A 25,204-nucleotide genomic window follows, 5' to 3' on the forward strand; every position below is an offset into this window, starting at 1 on the left:
TGTCATGGCCAGCCCAATCTCCAGACCTGAACCCCATTGAAAACCTCTAGAATGTGATCAAGAGGAAGATGAATGGTCACAAGCCATCAAACAAAGCCAAGCTACTTACATTTTTGCTCCAGAAGTGGCATACAATTGGAAAATCTGAACATCGCTCCCCATGATAGCTGTCTTTCGGAACGTGTTCCCACCTATAAATACCTTGGAGTTTGGTTAGATGATCATCTCTTTTAAAACTCGTAACTGAGATGGCAAAGAAGCTGTGTCATCAGAGCACAGAACGTAAATTGTACAGGCCACTTATGTCAGTGCTTGATTATGGTGATGTTTTATATATGCATGGATCAGCATCAGTACTGAAGACATTGGATGCAGCGTTGCGCTTTGTTACTTTTGCACACAACATTGCCTTTTATACACTTTGGCTGGCTGGGACTCCCTGACTTTTAGAAGGACCAGATACTGGTTGATATTTGTCTATAAAGCTGTCTTACAGAAACTTCCTAATTATCTTAACTCAACAATCCAGTGGTCAAACAGAATTTATCAGACTCGGTCACAGGACATGCTAGTGCTAGAGATGCCCCAGATTCACTCTGAGTTAGGCAAAACGGCATTTCAATATCATGCTCCACACTCATGGAATGAATTGCAGAGAGAACTCCAGTTAGATGTTTTGGTGCCTGTAAGACAGTTTAAATGCACATTACATTAACTTTTTAGTATAAACTGTGATTTCTTTTTGTAATGTGTTTTTCTTATAGAAGTGTATTTATTTAAATAGTTTTCATCTCCGTCTTGTTACGGCTGTTAAAGGAAGAGGACCAAAGCGCAGCGTGGTTGGCGTACATTTTCCTTTATTGAATAAAAATGACGCCGAACAAAACAATAAACACTACAAAACAGCTAAAGGCTATGTGCCCTAAACAAAGTCAACTTTCCACAAAGACAGGTGGGAAAAGGGCTACCTAAGTATGTTTCTCAATCAGAGACAACGATGGACAGCTGCCTCTGATTGAGAACCACACCCTGCCAAACACAAAGAAATAGAAACATAGAAATAAAGAAACTAGAATGCCCACCCTAGTCACACCCTGGCCTAACCAAAATAGAGAATAAAAGCCTCTCTAGGGTGTGACACTTGTACTTTTTATATATTTTCATTTTGTTTGGTTTCAAATTCATATTAATTGCTGTGTTTGTATTGTTGTATCACAGGGCACAACTGTAAAAGAGACTGTCTCAGCTTGTTTCTCCTGTTTTAATAAAGATTAATAAAAGAAAGTCACCCAACATCAATGTGAAAAACTGATGGAGAGCATGCCAAGACACATGAAATCAGGGTTATTCTACCAAATATTGATTTCTGAACTCTTCCTAAGTTAAAACATTAGTATTGTGTTGTTAAAAATGAATATGAACTTAATTTCTTTGCATTATTCGAGGTCTGACAACACTGCATCTGTCATTTTCTGCAAATAAAATGCTCTAAATGACAATATTTTTATTTGGATTTTGGGAAAAATGTTGTCAGTAGTTTATAGAATAAAACAAAAATGTTAATTTTACCCAAACACATACCTATAAATAGTAAAACCAGAGAAACGGATCATTTTGAAGATATTCCTCTAGTGGTGTGGGAGCTGTGCTTTGGCAAAGTGGGTGGGGTTAGTTTATGTGTCGGGGGTCTAAGGTCAGTTTGTTATATCTGGAGTACTTCTGTCTTATCCGGTGTCCTGTGTGAATTTAAGTATGCTCTCTCTAATTCTCTCTCTCGGAGGACCTGAGCCCTAGGACCATGCCTCAGGACTACTTGGCATGAGGACTCCTTGCTGTCCCCAGTCCACCTGGCCATGCTGCTGCTCCAGTTTCAACTGTTCAGCACCTGAGGTGCTGACTTGCTGCACCCTCGACAACTACTGTGATTATTATTATTATTTGACCATGCTGGTCATTTATGAACATTTGAACATTTTGGCCATGTTCTGTTATAATCTCCACCCGGCACAGCCAGAAGAGTACTGGCCACCCCTCATAGCCTGGTTCCTCTCTAGGTTTCTTCCTAGGTTTTGGCCTTTCTAAGGAGTTTTTCCTAGCCACCGTGCTTCTACACCTGCATTGCTTGCTGTTTGGGGTTTTAGGCTGGGTTTCTGTACAGCACTTTGAGATATCAGCTGATGTACGAAGGGCTATATAAATACACTTGATTTGATTTGGATTTGATTTGTGTCAACCAGGGAAAATCCATAGTGCCTTTGCGTGGTAGGCTAAGGCACATATCAAACCTCTCATCAGGTTTTGCTTGACTGATACCCAGCCTAATGTTAGTTATCTTATCTCTGAAATATGCTGCAAACTCATCACATTTAGATGTGAAGGAAAGTTCACATAGGTTTGCGTGGGTAGGGTTTATTAGGCCATCAATGGTCGAGAAGAGCACTCTCAAATTATTCTGATTATTAGTGATCGAGTTAGAGATGAGCCCGTCTGGCATTTCTAATTGTCTTGTTAAATATGCCAAGTTGTTCTCTCAGAATATCATAATGGACCTGCAACTTTGACTTTCTCCACTTCTGCTCCACCTTTTTGCAATTTTTATTGAATTTACTAGTTTCCTCACTCATACAAGGGCCTCTCCGTTTGGATGTGGCCCTTTTCAAATTACTGGAGCTATGGCATCAATGGTTGCCCTTAATTTTCCATTCAATTGATCAAATAAATCATCACGAGGAAGGCAGAATAGGTGATGGAGTATTGTTCATACACTCAATAAAACCTGTCTGATCAGGATGAACAATACCTGGTAAAAATTTTTAATTCTGTGTGCGATGCATTTTGGCCGTATTTTTGTATTCACAACATTCAACTATTTAGATGGGCTGGATCTTTGAGTACATTAAAAAAGGCTTGATATTTTTATTTATTTAACGAGGCAAGTCAGTTAAGAACAAATTCTTATTTTCAATGATGGCCTAGGAACAGAACTGTTCAGGGGTAGAACAACAGATTTGTACCTTGTCAGCTCAGGGATTTGAACTTGCAACCTTTTGGTTACTAGTCCAATGCTCTAACCACTAGTCTACCCTGCTGCAGGTATGCAATCAAGCCCTGGGGTTTTTCCAGATTGAAATGATTTAAGTTATTCCTTTCATTGGCCTTCGCATTGATATTTTTGTGAATTTGTTCATTTTCAATTTTGTATTATTTGGAAAGAATTCCTTACAGTAATCATCATTCATAGAGTGAGGAGGAGACTGAAAATAAAACATCTGCTTAAAGTATTTAGCTTGCTTTTTCAAATATAATTTGGAGAGTCATAGGTGACTTTGTCTTTAGTAACGAGTTTCTGCAAATTATTTTTGGTATCGTTCCTGTGTTGAAGATTCATGTAGAATTTGGCAGGGATGGTGTTAGACGGGTGATGAGCTGTGCCTGTTTTTCTCCAGACATAGCACTTTGAATTTAGGCCAAAGAGTTGCATTTTTGTCTCATCAGACACGGAATATTTTGCCTTATGCTCTGAGTCTTTCATGTGCCTTTTTGCAAACTACATACGTGCTGTCATGTACCTTTTTCAAAGGAGTGGGTTCCAAATGGCCATTCTCCCATAAAGCCCAGATTGGGGAAGTGCTGCAGAGACTGTTGTCCTTCTGGCAATGATCTTCTATCTCAGCCAAGGAACTCTGTAGTTTTGTCCAAGTGGTCATTGGGTTCTTGGTCACCTCCCTGACCAAGGTGCTTCTTATCCGGTTGCTCAGTTTAGTCGGACGACCAGCTCAAGGCAGAGTCTAGGTGCTTCCATATTTTTTTTCAATTTCCCAATGATGGAGACCACTGCTCTTGGAAACTTTCAGCACTCTAGAAATTGTTTTATACCCTTCCCCAATTATGTCTAATCACAATTCCATTACGGAAATCTACAGACAGTTCCTTGGACTTCATGGTATACAGTAGTTTCAGCTCTGACATCCACTTTTTACTGTAGGACCTTATATAGACAGGTATTTCTTTCTAAATTATGTCCAAACTATTGAATTGGCCACAGGTGGACTCTAATAATTTTTGTAGTGACATCTCAAGGATGATCAAAGGAAATTGGATGCACCTGAGCTCATTGTGGTGTGACATAGCAAAGGTTTGGAATACTTATGTAAAAAAGATATTTCGGTATTTCATTTTCATTTGCAAATATTTTCTAAAACATGTTTTCACGTTGTCATTATGGAGAATTGTGTGAAGACAAGTGAGATTTAGAAAAATATAATTCATCCATTTTGAATTTAGGCTGTAACAACTAAATGTGGATTAAATATGAATCCTTTCTGAAGGCACTATTTTTCCTTGGCCTATGATAATGTATCTGAAACCCCGCCCATTATGTGTCACAGCAAGACAATCTCGTGGCCTATAGCAGTCAAAACTCCGGCTCCAGCTCATAGATCGAGAAAAGCCGACTAAACTAGTTCTGAAGGACAAGGTTGACATAAGTTTACCTACCAGCATCTCGTGTTTTTTTTTTATATTGGACGGATCGGAATTTACCGTTACAACTTGAAAGTCCAGTCCGACAGCGGGAAATGACACAGGAGCTTGCAAAGTAAGTACACGGTCCAGTTGTCTTTGGTGTAGGCTATATGTACACTTGTAGGCATACACAGGTCCGCAATAACGAGCAGCAGCTTTTAGATGACAAAAGGATACATTTTATATTTAATTATCAGTTATTAGGGGATTGCTGAGCTTCTTTGACTTTCCATGTCGCCTAGTTTTTAGAATGGTAGATTTAGTTGGCAAACTGTCTTCAAATGATTAGTGTCACTATATGATTGTGCATTGAACTTCTCAGGCAGACTATGTGTGCAATGTTTGTACAAAGGTAATGTCTTGTATATAAACAAAACAATGGAAGTAATTTGTAATGACACAGTCAGCGCGATAAAGACTGGTCTTGCTGGTAGAGCAGGATCAGCGATCTGGCTACTTAGATGGCCTGACGTTAGATGGCTGCATTCCCACGGGATGCCCGCGGGACATGCGGGTCCCAACAGAGATCATTGCGGCGCGGTCGGGATTTTTCATGCTGCGGTTGGTATTAACACTTACATGTCCTCCTGTTCACTCTATGGGACTTCTTCTATGTGTGTACATTGAAGAGGTTAGGACTATTATTGGGCATAATAACAGCAATGCAGAGTGTTATACCCTCTGGTATAGATAGATCTTGAAGATCATTCTGTCTTTTTTTTTTACTCACAACAACTACAATAACCCACACCCCTTACACATATATTTCGTTTGAATAGACTGGGAGTAAATATTTGTTCACTTATCTCCTTAGCTACCAGTTTACATTATTACCAATAGCAGGGTTCGAACTTAATGTTGGATGCCCCACTGTGCAGAAAGTGGGGAGTTCTGAATCTGAACTTAATGTCGGACTGTCTCACTGTGCAGAAAGAGAGGTGTTCTGGTGTTCCAGAATGAGGCGTCGTACAGTGGTGGTCGGCGGCAGGCGCTCACGGAGGATGACGAGGACTGGAGGGCCTTCCTGGGGAACCCCCTGACCGCCGCCTCCAAGGCCATGATGCACATCAACGGAGATGAGGACAGTGCCAATGCTCTCCTCTACAACTACTATAAGGTACGTCATATATGCTTACTACTACATTCAGTTGAAGTCGGAAGTTTACATACACTTAGGTTGGAGTCATTAAAACTTGTTTTTCAACCACACCACAAATTTCTTGTTAACAAACTATAGTTTTGGTCATCTACTTTGTGCATAACACAAGTCCTTTTTCTAACAATTGTTTACAGACAGATTATTTCCCTTATAATTCACTGTATCACAATTCCAGTGGGTCAGAAGTTTACATACACTAAGTTGACTGTGCCTGATGTCATGGCTTTAGAAGCTTCTGATAGGCTAATTGACACCATTTGAGTCAATTGGAGGTCTACCTGTGGATATATTTCAAGGCCTACCTTCAAACTCAGTGCCTCTTTGCTTGACTCATGGGAAAATCAAAAGAAATTAGCCAAGATCTCAGAAAAAAAATTGTAGAACTTCACAAGTCTGGTTCATCCATGGGAGCAATTTCCAAATGCCTGAAGGTACCACCTTCATCTGTACAAACAATAGTATGCAAGTATAAACACCATGGGACCACGCAGCCATCATACATTAAGGAAGGAGACGTGTTCTGTCTCCTAGAGATGAATGTACTTTGGTACTCTGTCCTCTGGTCTGATGAAACAAAAATAGAACTGTTGGAAATAATGACCATTGTTATGTTTGGAGGAAAAAGGGGGAGGCTTGCAAGATGAAGGTCACCATCCCAACCGTGTAGCACGGGGGTGGCAGCATCATGTTGTGGGGGTGCTTTGCTGCAGGAGGGACTGGTGCACATCACAAAATAGATGGCATCATGAGAAAGGGGAATTATGTGGATATATTAAAGTAACATCTCAAGACATCAGTCAGGAAGTTAAAGCTTGGTCACAAATGGGTCTTCCAAATGGACAATGACCCCAAGCATACTTTCAAAGTTGGGGCAAAATGGCTAAAGGACAACAAAGTCAAGGTATTGGAGTGGCCATCACAAAGCCCTGACTTCAACCATATAGACAATTTGTTGGCAGAACTGAAAAAGCGTGTGCGAGCAAGGAGGCATACAAACCTCACTCAGTTAGGAGGAATGGGCCAAAATTCACCCAACTTATTGTGGGAAGCTTGTGGAAGGCTACCCGAAACGTTTGTCCCAAGTTAAACAATGTAAAGGCAATGCTACCAAATACTAATTGGGTGTATGTAAACTTCTGACCCACTGGGAATGCGATGAAAGAAATAAAAGCTTAAATAAATCACTCTACTATTATACTGACATTTCACATTCTTAAAATAAAGTGGTGATCCTAACTGACCTAAAACAGGGAATTTTTACTCAGATTAAATGTCAGGAATTGTGAAAAACTGAGTTTAAATGTAGTTGGCTAAGGTGTATGTAAACTTCCGACTTCAACTGTACTACTACATAGCTACTTTACTACTACATACCTACTACATATCTACTACACTACTACTTACCTACCTCATATCTACTACTACATAACTACTATACTATAAAGGAATTTTAAGTACCGCCATAGATGTATATAGGTGTGACAATGTATTATACTACTCTTCTAGGTGCCACAAGACAAGAGAACGACTGGACAGCCCAAAACAGAAGTTATTGTGGGCGATGCTGATCCAAACAATATGTAATGAATCTCCTTAGTTATTATAATGTTTTTATTCAGTTATGACTTGGCATAGTTTACTTTTTATTTACTGTAAATTGAGAAGGTTTGTTGAAGTAAAGAAAGCTGTGTTCTGAGATGACCTTTACTCTGATCATCTCCTTCTCAGGAACTTCGTGGTGCCACTCCAAGATTCCCCCCTGGCCATGACAACTCTGAGGACCGTCCATCGCAACACCGCGGCCCAGGGCAGCAGCCAACCCGGCCGGGGGGACAAAACCCAGGCTCTCTACCCAGCCTCAAACTCCATAGTCTGCATCTCCACCACCTCCAGCCCTCCCCCCTACTCCCTCAGCCCAGAGGGGACCCAGGCCCTGCACTCCTTCCCCGTTTGCACCCCCACTGGTCCCCACGGTTCCCAGTCGGATGGCATGGCCTTCAGTCGCCACCTCAGCCAGTACAGCCCCAGAGCCCGGAGCCTCACCCCTGACTCCACCTACACAAAGTCCTACAAGGACAGCACCAATGAGGTAGGGTCTCATACGTTTACTACAGAATCAGACAGAACGAGAGCACAATTTTGCACTAAGCAGCACAAACCCCTCATGGAGCTGTGTAACTTACACCCAGGCTTCATTGAAAGTAAAAGTAACAATCCTGTGAGACAGCCTATTCACTTAGCTACATGGAGCCAATGAGGCATCATCCATATTTTCATCGATCTACGCGTTGTAGTGTAATATGCAGTGGTGTAAAAAATACTTTGAAGTACTACTTAAGTAGTTTTTTTGGGATATCTGTACTTTACTAGTTATATTTTTTACTACTTTTAATTTTACTTCACTACATTCCTAAAGAAAGTTATGTACTTTTTACTCCATATATTTTCCCTGACACCCAAACATACTTGTTACATTTTGAATGCTTAGCAGTACAGGAAAATTGTCTAATTTACATACTTATCAGGAGAACATGCTTGGTCGTCCCTACTACCTCTAATCTGGCGGACTCACTAAACACATGCTTTGTTTGTAAATGATGTCTGAGTGTTGTAGTGTGCCCCTGGCTATTTGTAAATAAAAAAACTAGAAAATATGGCAGGCTGCTTTGCTTAATATAAGGAATTTGAAATTATTTTTACTTTTACTTTTGATACTTAAGTATATTTTAGTAATTACATATACTTTTGATACTTAAATATATTTAAAACCAAATACTTTTACACCTTTACTCAAGTGGTATTTTACTGGGTGACTTTTACATGAGTCATTTTCTATTAAGGTATCTTAACTTTTACTCAAGTATGACAATTGGGTACTTTTTCCACAACTGGTAATATGTAATGGTCACCTACACAAATTATTATGGGTGCGTCCCAAATGGCACTTTATTCCCTTTAATGTGCACTACTTTTGACCAGAGCCCTATAAGGGGAAATAAATAGTGCACTATAAAGGGAATAGGGTGCCATTTGGGACGCTACCTATTTTCCTGGTACTGATGTTCCCCTGGATTGTGTTGTGACCCACAGGTCTTCCCTCCCTCTGAGGAGGTCCAGCTACGTATGACCTCCATCCCTCCTGGTGGATACCCTTACTACAGCTCCACAGCAAGGTAACGTTCTCAGTCAAAATGTGATAGGGACAGTCACTCAGTTTTTTTTTTTTTAAACAGTCAGTGTATATTGAACTAGCAGAAAATACCTTAACCTCACTGAAACTATCTCTTATCAAGCCTTATCTTAAGTCTTACCTTAATACAAAGCTGCAATATGTCACTTTTTGGGTGATCTGACCAAATTCACATAGACATGTGAGTAGTAGACGTGTTACTAATTGAAAGCAAGTCTAAGAAGCGGTAGATCTGTTCTATACACGCTATTTCTATGCTTCCCCTTAAGTTTAGCTTTTGCATCTTTTGTGTTCGGTTTTGTACACCAGCTTCAAACAGCTGAAAATACAATATTTGGTGTTTTTAAAAAGACATTTGACAGCGGTTTAGATGGTACAACGATTCTCTTCACCAGGGCTCTCCAACCCTGTTACTGGAGAACTACCCTCCTGTTGGTTTTCGATCCAGCCCCAGTTGTAACTAACCTGATTCAGTTTATCAACCAGCTAATTATTAGAATCAGTTGTGCTAGATTAGGGTTGGAGTGATAACCTACAGGATGGTAGCACTCCAGGAACAGGGTTAAGAGCCCTGCTCTACATTATGCATTGCTTGTTTTGTCACAAACTGAAATTAGGCAAACTATTTGAATTTTAGCAACCAGAAAATGGTAGTGCGATTTCTGCATATTGCACCTTTTAAGTTTTCATTCTGCCTATCAAATATTCACTTTCAAAAATTATTTTATAGTCACTAGCTGAGATATTAGGATATAGGGTAAAGGGGATACTTAGTCAGTTGTGCAACTGAATGCATTAAACCAAAATGTTTCTTCTGCATTTAACCCAGCTCTTCTGAATCAGGGGGGGCTACCTTAATCAAAGACCATGTCAAGGGCAGAATGGCAGATTTTTCCACCTTGCCGGCTCGGGGATTCGAACCAGCAAACTTTTGTTACTGGCTCAATGAATATTCTCTCCCTCTCTCTCTCAGTCAACACTTTGAGTACATGCTGGAGGCTCCCCAGTCCCTCTGGACCAAGAGCAACAGTGGCCAGATGAGCTACCTGAACAAGGCCCAGTTCTACCCCATCACCTTGAGAGCACTAGGGGGCACCCCGCTCCAATCTCATCTCAGTGGAGAAGTCCGGGTATGAGCATCTCTAATCTCTCTTTTATTTGATCTTCTAGTCTCTCTATGTCCCTCTCTCTGTCCCTGTCTCTCTGTGTCCCCTATTCTATTTACTGTGTCTCTAGGTTTGCCAAATGTGTTTTGGGAAGGCCTTACTTGACGTAAGGCCATTGACAAATGTCCTCACTCGGTTCGGGTCAAGTTTGTCCAGGTTTCACCAGTTGAGGCTGCTCTCAGTCGTCTTGGACTACCAAGTGTTTCTTGGTCGACCCCTCTTTCTTGTCCTCTGGGTACAGTTTTGGGAATAGAGTATATGTATTTCGCTGTAAATGTTGTTTTTGTGTTTTAGGTTTTGGTGGTGTGTGTTTGTAATGTAGAGCTGACTGTATATTTCAGAGTGTGGTGATGCTTGTGTTTGGAGAGGAGAAGCTCACAGAGGACCAGCTCAAATACTGGAAGTACTGGCACAGCAGACAGCACACAGCCAAGCAGCGTTGCATTGATATTGGTGAGGGGTCACACACACCCACACATGTCCTCAAAATCAGTATGTAAACATTAATTGTTAGTGTGTAAACAGTACTGTTGTCTTCCCTGTTTGTTCATCCCAGCTGACTATAAAGAGCGATTCAATACGATCGCCAATATTGAGGAGATCGCCTACAATGCCATCTCTTTCACATGGGACACGAAGGATGAGCCACGGGTAAGAAATACCAATATCATGTCTTTATAGTGGCAGCAGAAATCTTCGAGTGAAGATTTTGGGCTCTGGGGGTAAAGTTTCCCCTAGGTACAGATCAGCTTCCTCTCCCCTCCCCCAATCTTGACCTTAACCAATAGTGCGGGAAATGCTGAACTGCCCCAAGATCAGCGTCTAGGGACAACTTTACCATACCAGATTTGACACAAATTTCTGACAAAGTTTTGTAAGACTAAACAAATGTAGTTACAAACAGTCACCAGCTGGGGGAAACATATACAACTAAATCAATCATACACAATACTTTGAAACTACCCAGGACCACACTTTGTATGTAGAGACTACAATTTTGTACCTTGATTTCTTTCTGCCTGCATGACAGAAATGTCATATGGAAATATAGTGCATTCAAGACAATTGGGAACTAGAAAAAAAAACGACCTCAGTCTGGCAAAAATCGGTGATGTCAGTGATCTTCAGGTCGGAGCTCTAGCATGATGTCCCAGTTTCCAACTTGTAATTCCGATTTGGATGACCCCGAGTTCATTTGACTTGAACGCACTGAAGTCAGTTTGGAGATTTCCGGAGTTGTCTTGAACGCACCATAAACCCAGAAATGTGCATCAGAACTGTTTATTCAAATGTTTATTTAATTAATTAAACATTTTCTGTCTTATGACTCAATTTGTTGTGTATTTTTATGGCATTATTGGTGCTTTTATGCAATGCTTTTGGATGGACAATAAAGCTTTTTGAATTTAAATTCTCATGTGCCTTTATCGCTGCCCCCTCAGGTGTTTGTGTCTGTGAACTGTCTAAGTACAGACTTCTCCCCTCAGAAGGGAGTGAGGGGCCTTCCTCTCAACCTCCAGATTGACACCTACAGCTTTGGGAGCCATGGTCACAAGCTAGTACACAGAGCCTACTGCATGATTAAGGTGTTCTGTGACAAAGGTGCCGAGAGGAAGATCCGAGATGAGGAGAGGAAGCAGCCTTACAGGAAGGGAAAGAGGCAGGAGACAACCGCAGCCTGTGAGTACATCACCTGAAACAACCAATCGATTAATCAATCAGTTCATCAATCACCCCCCAAAAAAATATCAGTATGCCAGTGTGCTTCACAAAAGCCTCTTCACAACTAACCCCTAAAAATTAAGCCAGGGCAACAGTATCAAGGCAAAACTCCATAGGTAGAAAAAAATTAACTTGAAAGGAACTACATTTCACAGGTGGGGATTGTCAAGCAAATAACTGTCGGTCTCACAGTAATTGACCGTTAATTAACATAAACACATTTAGCATATCCTGGCTTCCACACAAAGCCAACAAGTCACTGATGCAGACCTTTGGAAGATCTACATTTTAAAAAGTCTAATAAATCCATGTAATAGAGCCGTCCTCCTTCACAATATATCCAGTATTTATTTTAGACCGGTCTAAAGAAGGATGATATGAAGAAAATGTAGTCTATTTCAGAAGAACAGAATAGCATACTGATTTTTCCTTATTTTATTTAGGTCCTGATCTGGCTATGCCAAATGGCTGTAGGCTACACTAGTTCATTTAGCAAACAAGATTTGCTTAGAATTCCGTGGTATTATTTTACAGAATGAAGAATACAATTGAACAAAGCTGAATAAAATAGAAAGGATATTTTCTCCAAACGATTTGAGGGAGTGTTGCACATGCAGCTATTCTGTGTTGAGAGTTAACAAATAAATAGGAACTCCTATATGCTTTATTTAGAGTTATTAATATAACTTTACTTGTTCTACAAATGTTGAGCTATATGTTTTGATTTCTAGTACATTGTAACCCCGCATGATGCGACTCTAATGATGATTTGAGTCCTGCTACCTCAGTCACTCATTCACTATTTGACAAGCACTTGATAATGCCTCCACAGCCACAAAGTCAGATTCCACAGCCACAAAGTCAAAATTGGCTACAGAAATTAGCTTAATTTAAGGTTAGGCATAAAGTTGGAAATGTGGTTAGGGTTAGGTTTAAAATAGAATTTTAAGAAGATACTTTTGAGAAATGGGCAGGGTCTATGACTTGGCTATAGAAGCTAGTGACGACCCTCTATCTCCCCCTGCTGTCCTGCCACAGATGTGGAAGACCCTCTGCAGCTGAAGCATGTGGCCATAGCATCGTTCAAAGCCATGAGTGACATGGACTCCCAGCCAGTTCTCTTCATCCCAGAGGTCCACTTCCCCAGCACCCAGCACCACCATGTAAGTCCAGCGATGCCTATGTTTAGGGTTGCGGGACACTTTCCCAAAGTTCCCAGGTTTTTTTAGAAATACCAGTTGGACGGTTCCTGGAATCAAGAGGGAATAAGCAGGGAGGGAATCCTCCAACTGGGATTTCTGGAAAAACTTTAACTTTGGGAAAGAAACTGGATTGCAACCATGTTTCACTGCAGCATATCGCCAAACTGACAGTCTCTGGGTACCATTTGTTTTTGGCCATTGCTAGGACCGAACTACATTTTCCAGGATATAACAAATACACACCTGGTTGCATCAGGTGCACCTGCATTGCTTGCTGTTTGGGGTTTTAGGTTTCTGTACAGCACTTTGAGATATCAGCTGATGTACGAAGGGCTATATAAATCAATTTGATTTGATCAGTGGAGGCTCCTCAGAGGAGGAAGGGGAGGACCATCCTCCTCAGTGAATTTCATAAATACTAAATCATTTAAAAAGTTATCCTAGCTAAAACTATACTAAATATATTCACGTCACCAAATATTTGATTAAAACACACTGTTTTCCAATGAAGGTCTACAGTAGCCTCAACAGCACTCTGTGGAGTAGCACCATGGTGTAGCCAAAGGACAGCTAGCTTCCGTCCTCCTCTGGGTACATTGATTTCAATACAAAACCTAGGAGACTCATGGTTCTCACCCCCTTCCATAGTCTTACACAGTAATTATGTCAACTTCCGGAGGATGTCCTTGTCACGTACGTGTGGAGAGACGGACCAAGGCGCTTTGGATGTTGAGTTCCACATATTTATTATAAAGTGAAACTTAGCAAAAACAATAAATCAATAAACTGACAACGAAACGTGACTATGTGGTGCACATACACAACATAATATCCCACAAACACAGGTGGGGAAAACCCCCACCTAAATATGATCCCCAATTCGAGACAACGATTAACAGCTGCCTCTAATTAGGAATCATACAAATCACCAACAAAGAAAAATAAACTAGAACACAACATAGAAATAATAAACTAGAATACACCCAGTCATGCCCTGACCTACTACACCATAGAGAAACAAGGGCTCGCTATGGTCAGGGCGTGACAGTCCTCCAACCTATCAGCTCTTGCAGCATGAACTGACATGTTGTCCACCCATTCAAAGAATCAGAGAATGAATCTAGTACTGAAATCATAACCTACAGCTAGCTAGCAGTGCATAACATGTGGTGAGTAGTTGACTCAAAGAGAAAAAAAATTGTTGAATAGTTTTGAACTAATTACTTCCTAAATTAAGGAGAAGCAACAAAAATATGGTTTTTTTTTCAGTTTCACTTACTTAGCTAGCAAATGCAGCTAGTTACTTTAGCCTATTCAAACAATAGGCTCAAACAGAGGGATGCTATGTTAGCTAGCTGGCTATGTCTATCTAACACATCACTGGAACTCTTCCAAGTCAAGCTTTTGGTTTTACTAATTTATTCCCATCGGGTCCGCTGGTGTAACAGCTTACTGACTGTACAATGTAACATTAATGTATGATTGTAGCGGGTTTACTAACGTGTTAGTTCTATTAGCTATGCTGACTATGATGTTAATTTAGCTAATATGATGACAACCATGTAGGCCGTGTGTAGTGGTTTGGCTTAGAAATGTTTTTTCACCTGGTCACATACAGCTGATGTGTTGTATTGAAGTCCACAAGCGAAGGGAAGAGGTGAAAGAGCACATAGATGTGAGAAGGAATACAATGTGGCTGCTATGAAACTGAACTGTGTTTAAATGTGATCAGGAGTGTATTCATTTCTCCGATTCTGTTGAAAAACGCTTTTTTAAATCGAAGCAAATGGAACAAAACGGGGATAAACATACCTGAATTTGTCCAATTGAAACTTGTTTGCAGCTATTGGACTATATCAGCTAGATGCAGGCAAGAGTGTGCGGTATTGAATTTTACTGTCTGTCCATGTGTCACTGTCTGTCACATCAAATTTGTCTCTCAACCTGTGTGCACCTACGTTGTAAACTTTCATTCATAGGCTAGGTTGTAGCAACCTCATGATGGGTATAAGGAAAATGTCATTTTAAATTTAAATTTCATGTAGTAGCCTAAGCCTATCACTGTTACATTTAACTGGGCGAATGGAATATGAACGACAATCATCCAATATGCTGTAATAGATATAAGGCCATGCTCATGAAAACAAAATCGCCCTCCCTCATCTGAAATGGCACTGAGTTGCATGCATGGGAACCCATCATAATACTGCTGATTAATTTCCATACAGTACTTAGTTGAAATGTTATGTTATTTTTTCATGCTGTTATTCTGTTGTTGTTTTTTTCCCTTAAACTCTGCATTGTTGGAAAAGGACCCATAAGTAAGCATTTCCCTATATATCTGTTAGTTGTTTACGAAGCATTTGACAAATAAATTGTATTTGATTTTAAACGTGTGTGAGGTACATTTTAAATACATAAGAGAATGTATTTTTTAATATATTTTTTTTAACATTTCAGACAAACGTTGAGACATGAACACAAAGAAACATCACCTCTAAGTGAGGGGCTATAGGGATGCTAGTGCTACACAGACTGCAGAGTTTCAGTGTACTGAAGTTTGCTTGGGACAATAGCAACTGAACAAATAGCCCACTCAACTGATTTATTTTTCTCTTGATCTTTTATCAGGCAAGCCTATCAGATGACGGTGAGGATAGGTGAGTAAAATTGTTATATTGTATACTTACTGTAATATTTAGTGAAAGATGCTAAAAGTGCCTATAAATGTAAACAATTTGATACCCATAATAAGTGATTCATTCACTCAATGTGCCTTTTTCATAGTCTTTTATACTCATTATAGTAACTAGTGATCTTAATGACTAAAATGTAAATAGTCATGTGTTGTGTTTGTCTGGTTGCAGCTTGGGGCAGAAGAGACTACTCCACTGTGATGAGGACTTTGACTTGGCTCCTCACAAGAAAGCAAGGCGGGACGGAACAGAGAAAGGTACATTATATTGAGATACGTTTGCCGACAGTGTGTATTCCAGGGAAATAAATACAGTGAAGAGAAGGCATAATACAGAGATAAAGAGAATTATAGAGCAAGAGAGAGAAATGCTCTCTGTCTGGCTGCACTGTAGTTGTGGTTGTTACTCTGGCTGCTGTTGCTCTGGCTGCTGTTGCTCTGGCTGCTGTTGCTCTGGTTGCTGTTGCTCTGGTTGCTGTTGCTCTGGTTGCTGTTGCTCTGGTTGCTGTTACTCTGGCTGCTGTTGCTCAGGCTGCTGTTGCTCAGGCTGCTGTTGCTCTGGCTGCTGTTGCTCAGGCTGCTGTTGCTCAGGCTGCTGTTGCTCTGGCTGCTGTTGCTCAGGCTGCTGTTGCTCTGGCTGCTGTTGCTCTGGCTGCTGTTGCTCAGGCTGCTGTTGCTCAGGCTGCTGTTGCTCAGGCTGCTGTTGCTCTGGCTGCTGTTGCTCTGGCTGCTGTTGGCTGCTGGCTGGCTGTTGCTCTGGTTGCTGTTGCTCTGGTTGCTGTTGCTCTGGTTGCTGTTGCTCTGGTTGCTGTTACTCTGGCTGCTGTTGCTCAGGCTGCTGTTGCTCAGGCTGCTGTTGCTCTGGCTGCTGTTGCTCAGGCTGCTGTTGCTCAGGCTGCTGTTGCTCTGGCTGCTGTTGCTCAGGCTGCTGTTGCTCTGGCTGCTGTTGCTCTGGCTGCTGTTGCTCAGGCTGCTGTTGCTCAGGCTGCTGTTGCTCAGGCTGCTGTTGCTCTGGCTGCTGTTGCTCTGGCTGCTGTTGCTCTGGCTGCTGTTGCTCTGGCTGCTGTTGCTCAGGCTGCTGTTGCTCAGGCTGCTGTTGCTCTGGCTGCTGTTGCTCTGGCTGCTGTTGCTCAGGCTGCTGTTGCTCAGGCTGCTGTTGCTCAGGCTGCTCCCACGCAGTTCAGCTGACTGCATGTAAACACAGGCCACATGGCTTCCAAAGCCCTGCCCTCCCCCTGCCCTTAGATGGAGAAAGCACAACACACACGGTTTGTTTTCCAAGTGGAATATGATCATGACATGTAGTCCAAACGGGATTGGTTTTCCCACTCACGTGTTTGTGGTGGCTGTTCTCAGAATGATTAGGGGTTGTTTGCCGTTTGGCGTGGTCTGTCTCAGACTAGTCTATTTCTGACTAGGCTCACTGCCAATTCCCAAGACACCAGTGTGAAAAGAGCAACTACAGTCAGTCACTGGCCCAGCCTCTTCTCAGTTTATGAGGTTGTAAAGTGGTGGAATTACCCTTTAACAGGGGTCCAGGGGTGTCTCCGAAATGGCCTCCTGTCCTGAATTCTGGTCAAAAGTAGTACACTGTATAAGGAATAGGGCACTATTTCAGACACAGTCCATCTTAACTGAGTTTTACTATGTTTATGATATCTGATGAGGGTGGCAGTTGTTTCAGCATGAATACACACTAAAACCATGGAAACGTCACCTAGCAGGATATTACGGCAATACTGTAGTACATCATAACTCAGTGACTTGACTGAGAGAGAAACTCACACAGTAGGTCAATGTGTGAAACGGTCTCACACCCCATGTCTAAAAAAACACCTTTGTGTGGATTCCTCCCTCTTTTTGTTTCTCAGGTACCACCGTCTATGGCACCTCTCCCTCACACTGTGGGGGTTGGTGTGGTAGTATTTGACTGGGTTGGTGTGGTAGTATCTGACTAAAGGCTTCTGCATGCTTTGGTAGGCGAACCGAACGATAGTCCTCACATATACCCTTAAAAGACTTTCGCTTGAACAATTTTGAGACGCCATATTCAGTATACACTTCCTCAAAATAGTCTGAATTAATCTAAGATGAATCAAAAAAATCTGTCGTACATTTTTACGTTTTTGCCTAGGAGATCTTAATCGCCCAATTCTACATGAACTACAATGAACAAAAATGCAACATGGAACAATTTCTAAGATTTTACTGATTTACAGTTCATATCAGTCATTAGGCCCTAATATAAGGGTTTCACACGACTGGGAATACAGATACCTCAACAATGTCAGGCTGTTTATTTGAGCCTGTGGAATGTTGTCCCAGTCTTCTTCAATGACTGTGCGAAGTTGCTGGATATTGGCGGGAGCTGGAACATGCTGTTGTACACGTGATCCAGAGCATCCCAAACATGCTCAATGGGTGACATGTCTGGTGAGAATGCAGGCCATGGAAGAACTGGGACATTTTCAGCTTCTAGGAATTGCTTCCAGATCCTTTCAATATGGGGTTAAGGATTATCATGCTGAAACATGAGGTGATGGCAGCGGATGAATGGCACGACAATGGGCCTCAGGATCTCAGTATCTTTGTGCATTCAAATTGCCATCGAAAAAATGTAATTGTTTCTTCTCTGTAGCTTATGCCTGCCCATACCATAACCCCACTGCCACCATGGGGCACTCTGTTCACAACGTTGACATCAGCAAACCGCTCGCCCACACAACACCCACAGGTCTTACATCCACACTTCTCCAGCGTGTCAGTGGCCATCGAAGGTGAACATATGCCCACTGAAGTTGGTTACGACACCCAACTGCAGTCAGGTCAAGACCCTGATGAGGACGACAAGTATGCAGATGAGCTTCCCTGAGACGGTTTTTGACAGATGGTGCAGAAATTCTTTGGTTTTGCAAACCCACAGTTTCATCATCATCATCGTCTGGGTGGCTGGTCTCAGACAATCCCGCAGGTGAAGAAGCCAGATGTGGAGGTCCTGGGCTGGCGTGGTTACACGTTGTCTGTGGTTGTGAGGCCGGATGGACGTACTGCCAAATTCTCTAAAACGACATTGGTAGAGTTTATGGTAGAGAAATTATCATTAAATTATCTGGCAACAGTTCTGGTGGACATTACTAAACTCAGCATGCCATTTGCATGCTCCCTTAACTTGAGACATTTGTGGCATTGTGTTGTGTGACACAACTGCACATTTTAGTGGCCTTTTATTGTCCCCAGCAAAGGGTGCAGCTACAGTTGAAGTCGGGAGTTTACATTCACCTTAGCCAAATACATTTAAACTCCGTTTCTCACAATTCCCTACATTTAATCCAAGTAAAAAAATACTGTCTTAGGTCAGTTAGGATCACCACTTTATTTTAAGAATGTGAAATGTCAGTATAATAGTAGAGAGAATGATTTATTTCAGCTTTTATTTCTTTCATCACATTCCCAGGAGGTCAGAAGTTTACATACACTCAATTAGTATTTGGTAGCATTGACTTTAAATTGTTTAACTTGGGTTAAATGTTTCGGGTAGCCTTCCACAAGCTTCCCAAAATAAGTTGGGTGAATTTTAGCTACATTCCTCCTGACAGAGCTGGTGTAACTGAGTCAGGTTTGTAGGCCTCCTTGCTCACACATGCTTTTTCAGTTCTGCCAACAAATTGTCTAAAGGATTGAGGTCAGGGCTTTGTGTTGGCCACTCCAATACCTTGACATTGTTGTCCTTAAGCCATTTTGCCACAACTTTGGAAATATGCTTGGGGTCATTGTCCATTTGGAAGACCCATTTGCGACCAAGCTTTAACTTCCTGACTGATGTCTTGAGATGTTGCTTCAATTTATCCACATAATGTTCCTTCCTCATGATGCAATCTATTTTGTGAAGTGCACCAGTCCCTCCTGCAGCAAAGCAACCCCACAATATGATGCTGCCATCCCCGTGCTTCACGGTTGGTATGGTGTTCTTCGGCTTGCAAGCCTCCCCCTTTTTCCTCCAAACATAACGATGGTCATTATGGCCAAACAGTTCTAATTTTGTTTCATCAGACCAGAGGACATTTCTTCACAAAGTACGATCTTTGTCGCCATGTGCAGTTGCAAAAACAAGTCTGGCTTGTTTATGTCGGTTTTGGAGCCGTGCCTTCTTCCTTGCTGAGCGGCCTTTCAGGTTTTGTCAATATTGGACTCGTTTTACTGTGGATATAGATACTTCTGTACCTGTTTCCTCCAGCATCTTCACAAGGTCCTTTGCTGTTGTTCTAGAATTTATTTGCACTTTTCCAACCAAAGTACGTTCATCTCTAGGAGACAGAACGTGTCTTCTTCCTGAGCGGTATGACGGCTGCGTGGTCCCATGGTGTTTATACTTGCGTACTATTGTTTGTACAGATGAACGTGGTACCTTCAGGCATTTGGACATTGCTCCCAAGGATGAACCAGACTTGTGGAGATCTTGGCTGATTTCTTTTGATTTTCCAATGATGTCTAGCAAAGAGGCACTGAGTTTGAAGGTAGGCCTTGAAATACATCCACAGGTACACCTCCAATTGACTCAAATGATGTCACATAGCCTATCAGAAGCTTCTAAAGCCATGACATTTTTTGGAATTTTCCAAGCTGTTTAAAGGCACAGTCAACTTAGTGTATGTAAACTTCTGACCCACTGGAATTGTGATACAATTAAATAATCTTTCTGTAAACAATTGTTGGAAAAATGACTTGTGTCATGCACAAAGTATATGTCCTAACCGACTTGCCAAAACTATAATTTGTTAACAAGAAATTTGTGGAGTGGTTAAAAAACAAATTTGAACCTAAGTGTATGTAAACTTCCGACTTCAACTGTATGTAATGACCATGCCGTTTAATCAGCTTCTTGATATGCATGCAGACATCTTAACTCTCCCCTAAACTGTGGGGGTTGGTCGCAGTATCTCTGTGCATTCAAATTTCCATTGATAAAAGGCAATTGTTTTGTCTGTTCGTAGCTTATGTCTGCCCATACCATAACCCCGCCGCCACCATGGGGCACTCTGTTCACAAGGTTGACATCAGCAAACTGCTTGTGAACACGACGCCATACACATGGTCTTCGGTTATGAGGCCGGTTTGACATACCTCCAAATTCTTTAAAACAAGGTTGTAGGCGGCTTATGGTAGAGAAATTAACATTTAATTCTCTGGCAATAGCTCTGGTGGACATTCCGTCAGTCAGTATGCCAGTTGCACGCTCTCTCAAAACTTGAGACATCTGTGGCATTGTGTTGTGTGACACAACTGCACATTTTAGTGACATTTTATTGTCCCCAGCACAAGGTGCACCTATGTAATGATCATGCCATTTAATCAGCTTCTTGATATGCATGCGGACATCTTAACTCTCCCCTAAACTGTGGGGGTTGGTGTGGTATCTGACTACCTCTCCTCTACACTGTGGGGGTTGGTGTGGTATCTTTTGGTGCGGTATCTGATAGTTTGTTTCCTCGCGCTACATTCCTCTAGTGCTGCTTTATGTCCGTAAGGAGACAGAGGAGGTGTTTGATGCTCTGATGCTGAAGACGCCCACTCTGGCAGGACTACTGGAGGCTGTGAGTACATTTGTTGTGTTCTATTTTGCTCAAAATGTATTTTTTGATGCCTAAGTGTGTGTACATAACTCGGGAGAACATTTTCAACAGGCAAAGTTCAATAATAGCTAAGCAGATATAGCTGTGTGTGTAGAGTGCACTATGGGGAATAGGGTGTAATTTGGGACACAGACCCAGTGTCACAGGAAGAGGGATTTGTTTCCTGTTTGTGTCCGTCAGGAAGTAGTCACTTGTCAGAGAATGCACACAGGCATCCATAGTGACATTCAATGGAATGGATTGTATTGTCTAAGGCCGATTTGCACCCAGTTCACATAGGGGGTTTCCCATGTTTTTCCCATCACATCTCTAGGTAACCGATAAATACGAGCTGCCGCTTGAAAAAATGGGGAAAGTCTACAAGAGGTGCAAAAAAGGGTAAGACTGGTGTCACTGGGATCAAAGAGTCCTATTTCCTATGTAGTGCACTACTTTTGACCAGAGCCCTATGGGCCCTGGTCAAAAGTAGTGCACTATGGAAAAGGGTGCCATTTGGGACGCATTCCAATGTAAATAATCTGTAACTTGTTTATAGAATAAACAACAGTCTGAAGATAAGTAAATCACTTCTCCTGTCCTGTAGGATCTTAGTCCATATGGACGATAACATCATCAAGCATTACTCCAACGAGGATGCCTTCCAGATCAACATGGAAGAGGTGGGGGGGGAAATGCTGCTGACACTGACTGAGATCTGAGTCCGGACAAGGGAAGTATTCATCAGGGCACAACTTTTTGCAACGGAAAATGAAAATGGGCGTTTCTTATTTGGTCCTTTTTCTACCTAGTGAATATGAACACAACCCTGATCAGGGGGAGTGGAGTCTGTTGTCTTGGGCCTCCAGGGGGAGACCCTTAGAGGTGGAACACATGTTGACCCCGGCAGCTGAGGGACACAACCGTAGGATTAGTCACCTGTTTACACAACTGTAACAGACTTCTAAAAGGGAAAACAAGATATTTTCATGAGTTCTGCCTTTCTGCTGCGCCAGTGTCTATGAGGCCATTTCTGGTGTGGTTGGTTGCACAAAATGGCTACCTTGCTCGCTGGCAAGAAAAATACATTTAAGTATTTTCACATAAAATGTGACTGAGTGATTGCTTCACAAGCAGATGATGGGAGTCACACTGTACTACTGGGGCTTTTTGGCAGTAGCTACGGTACAAGATGAAACTATGATGAGGACCATTTGGAAACAATATTGTGTAACGGCCAATGATATTTTCCTACTTTTTAGATGTTTTTTTCATGTGTAGTTTTTGATCAACTACTTTTTGCTATATATACACAGACAAGACAGCAGCGATGTCTTCAGAATGCCAGTTAACGTATGAAAGTATTACGTATTATTTTGAAGTACAGTACCAGTCAAGTTTGGACACACCTACTCATTCCAGGGTTTTTCTTTATTTTTACTATTTTCTACATTGTAAAATAATAGCGAAGACATCAAGACGATGAAATAACACAAATGGAATCATGTAGTAACCAAAAAAAATATTAAACAAATCAAAATATATTTTAGATTCTTCAAAGTAGCCACCCTTTGCCTTGATGGCAGCTTTGCCACTCTTGGCATTCTCTCAACAAGCTTCATGAGGTAGTCACCTGGAATGCATTTCATTTAACAGGTGTGCCTTGTTAAAAGTTAATTTGTGGAATTTCTTTCCTTAATGTGTTTGAGCCAATCAGCTGTGTTGTGGCAAGGTAGGGCTGGTATACAGAAGATAGCCCTATTTGGTAAAAGACCAACTCCATATTATGGCAAGAAGAGTTTAAATAAGCAAAGAGAAACGACAGTCCATCATTACTTTAAGACATGAAGTAAAATGTCAAGAAGTTTCTTCAAGTGCAGTCGCAAAAACCATCAAGCGCTATGAGGAAACTTGCTCTCATGAGGACCGCCACAGGAAAGGAAGACACAGTTACCTCTGCTGCAGAGGATAAGCTCATTAGTTACCAGCCTCAGAAATTTCAGCCCAAATCTTTCACAGAGTTCAAATAACAGACATCTCAACATCATCTGTTTAGAGGAGACTGTGTGAATCAGGCCTTCATGGCCGAATTGCTGCAAAGAAACCACTACTAAAGGACACCAATAATAAGAAGAGACTTGCTTGGGCCAAGAAACACGAGCAATGGACATTAGACTGGTGGAAATCTGTCCTTTTGGTTTGATGAGTTAAAATGTGAGATTTTTGGTTCCATCTGCCGTGTCTTTGTGAGACGCGGAGTAGGTGAACGGATGATCTCCGCATGTGTGGTTCCCACGGTGAAGGAGGAGGAGGTGTGATGGTGTGGGGGTGCTTTGCTGGTGACACTGTCTGTGATTTATTTAGAATTCAAGGCACACTTAACCAGCATGGTTACCACAGCATTCTGCAGCGATTCGCCACCCCATCTGTTTTGCGCTTAGTGGGACTATCATTTGTTTTTCAACAGGACAATCACCCAAAACACACCTCCAGGCTTTAAGGCCTATTTGACCAAGAAGGAGAGTTATGGAGTGCTGCATCAGATGACCTGGCCTGCACAATCACCCGACCTCAACCCAATTGAAATGGTTTGGGATGAGTTGGACCGCAGAGTGAAGGAAAAGCAGCGGACAAGTGCTCAGCATATGTGGGAACTCCTTCAAGAATGTTGGAAAAGCTACTTTGGAGAATCTAAAATATAAAACATATTTTGACTTGTTTAACACTTTTTTGGTTACTACATGATTCCATATGTGTTATTTCATAGTTTTTATGTCTTCACTCTTATTCTACAATGTAGAAAATAGTAAAAATAAAGAAAAAACCCTTGAATGAGTAGGTGTGTGTCACGACTTCAACCGAAGTTGTTCCCTCTCCTTGTTCGGGCGGCGTTTCGGCGGTCGACGTCACCGGCTTTTTAGCCACCACCGATCCATGTTTCATTTTTCCTTTTGTTTTGTCTGTTTTACACACCTGGTTCCCATCTCATAATTATGTTCCTTATTTAACCCTCTGTTTCCCTTTCTGTTTTGTGTGTGATTGTCTTTCGTGTATTGCTGGTGTGTTGTATTTTGAGTCCTGTTTTTGTCCTTGTTTGGAACGGGATTTTGTTACGTTTTGGATTGAGTAAATCAGTGATTGTTACTCTTATCTGTGTCCTGCGCCTGACTCCTTCACTATCTTTTAGATAGACTCTGACAGTGTGTCCAAATGTTTGACTGATACTGTATATTTCAAAGATATGTAAAACAGGATGCGGTGTCTGGCTATTTCTGTCAGTACTTTTTATATTTATTAACTCTATGTGATGATATTATTTTTTGTAAGTTTAAATCATGAAAAAAGGGATATGAATTAAATTATAGCTATGTATTTATATTTACATCTTGAACATTTTGTGCTATTTTGTGTGTCTGAACGTAAATTTATCGGTGGCAACACAATGTTTTGAGATGACCGAATGTGAATATTTCTTTGCAACAGGAAATGAGGGTTGGGGTCAAAGTGTGTGTTAATGTTTCAATTTGGACTGACTCGATTTGGAGTCAGTCCTGTCAGCAGATGCTTACCCACAGTGGTTATTAAATTTGTTAAAAGTCATTCTTCAAACTAAGCATTTATTTGGACATTGTGTGTTTTGTAGGAGAACCGAGTTGCATCAACGAGGCATGAAGCACAGATTGTGCAGATTTGGTGAATAGGGCTCTGGTCAAAAGTAGTAAACTATAAAAGGAACAGAACCACATCAGAGAGTGTTTTATAGCCCTCTAGATAGAGAAGGTCAAATAAAATCTGCCTTTAGAACTATCTTTCTCACAGCTCTTTTAGTCCTGAACATCATACAGTCCGGTTTTTAAAGACACTTAGGCACGTACACACAAGTTGTACAACTGATGTACAATTTTTGGCACAAAAGTGGTTAAGGTCCACGGTAAAGTGG

At 41.4% G+C, this 25,204-nt stretch overlaps 1 protein-coding gene across 2 annotated transcripts; it reads left to right on the forward strand.

Moving 5' to 3' along the window:
* The first annotated feature begins 4,391 nt into the window (after window positions 1-4,391).
* On the forward strand, window positions 4,392-22,744 carry LOC112249987 (grainyhead-like protein 1 homolog). 2 transcript variants are annotated; one of them, XM_024419769.2, is made up of 15 exons: window positions 4,392-4,597; window positions 5,455-5,641; window positions 7,190-7,263; window positions 7,412-7,772; window positions 8,774-8,856; window positions 9,847-10,003; window positions 10,381-10,492; window positions 10,596-10,690; window positions 11,482-11,719; window positions 12,800-12,924; window positions 15,595-15,623; window positions 15,831-15,916; window positions 21,164-21,249; window positions 21,602-21,666; window positions 21,872-22,744. In XM_024419769.2, exons 1-15 carry the CDS (start codon window positions 4,578-4,580, stop codon window positions 21,984-21,986), a joined length of 1,833 nt encoding a protein of 610 aa, XP_024275537.1. In that variant the 5' UTR covers window positions 4,392-4,577; the 3' UTR covers window positions 21,987-22,744. The 2 variants fall into 2 exon arrangements, with proteins under 2 accessions (XP_024275537.1, XP_024275536.1); XM_024419768.2 differs by lacking the exon at window positions 4,392-4,597 and adding an exon at window positions 4,647-5,085.
* The last annotated feature ends 2,460 nt before the right edge of the window (window positions 22,745-25,204 follow it).

Source organism: Oncorhynchus tshawytscha, linkage group LG05 (genome assembly GCF_018296145.1).
Source record: "Oncorhynchus tshawytscha isolate Ot180627B linkage group LG05, Otsh_v2.0, whole genome shotgun sequence".
Lineage (NCBI taxonomy): Eukaryota > Metazoa > Chordata > Actinopteri > Salmoniformes > Salmonidae > Oncorhynchus > Oncorhynchus tshawytscha.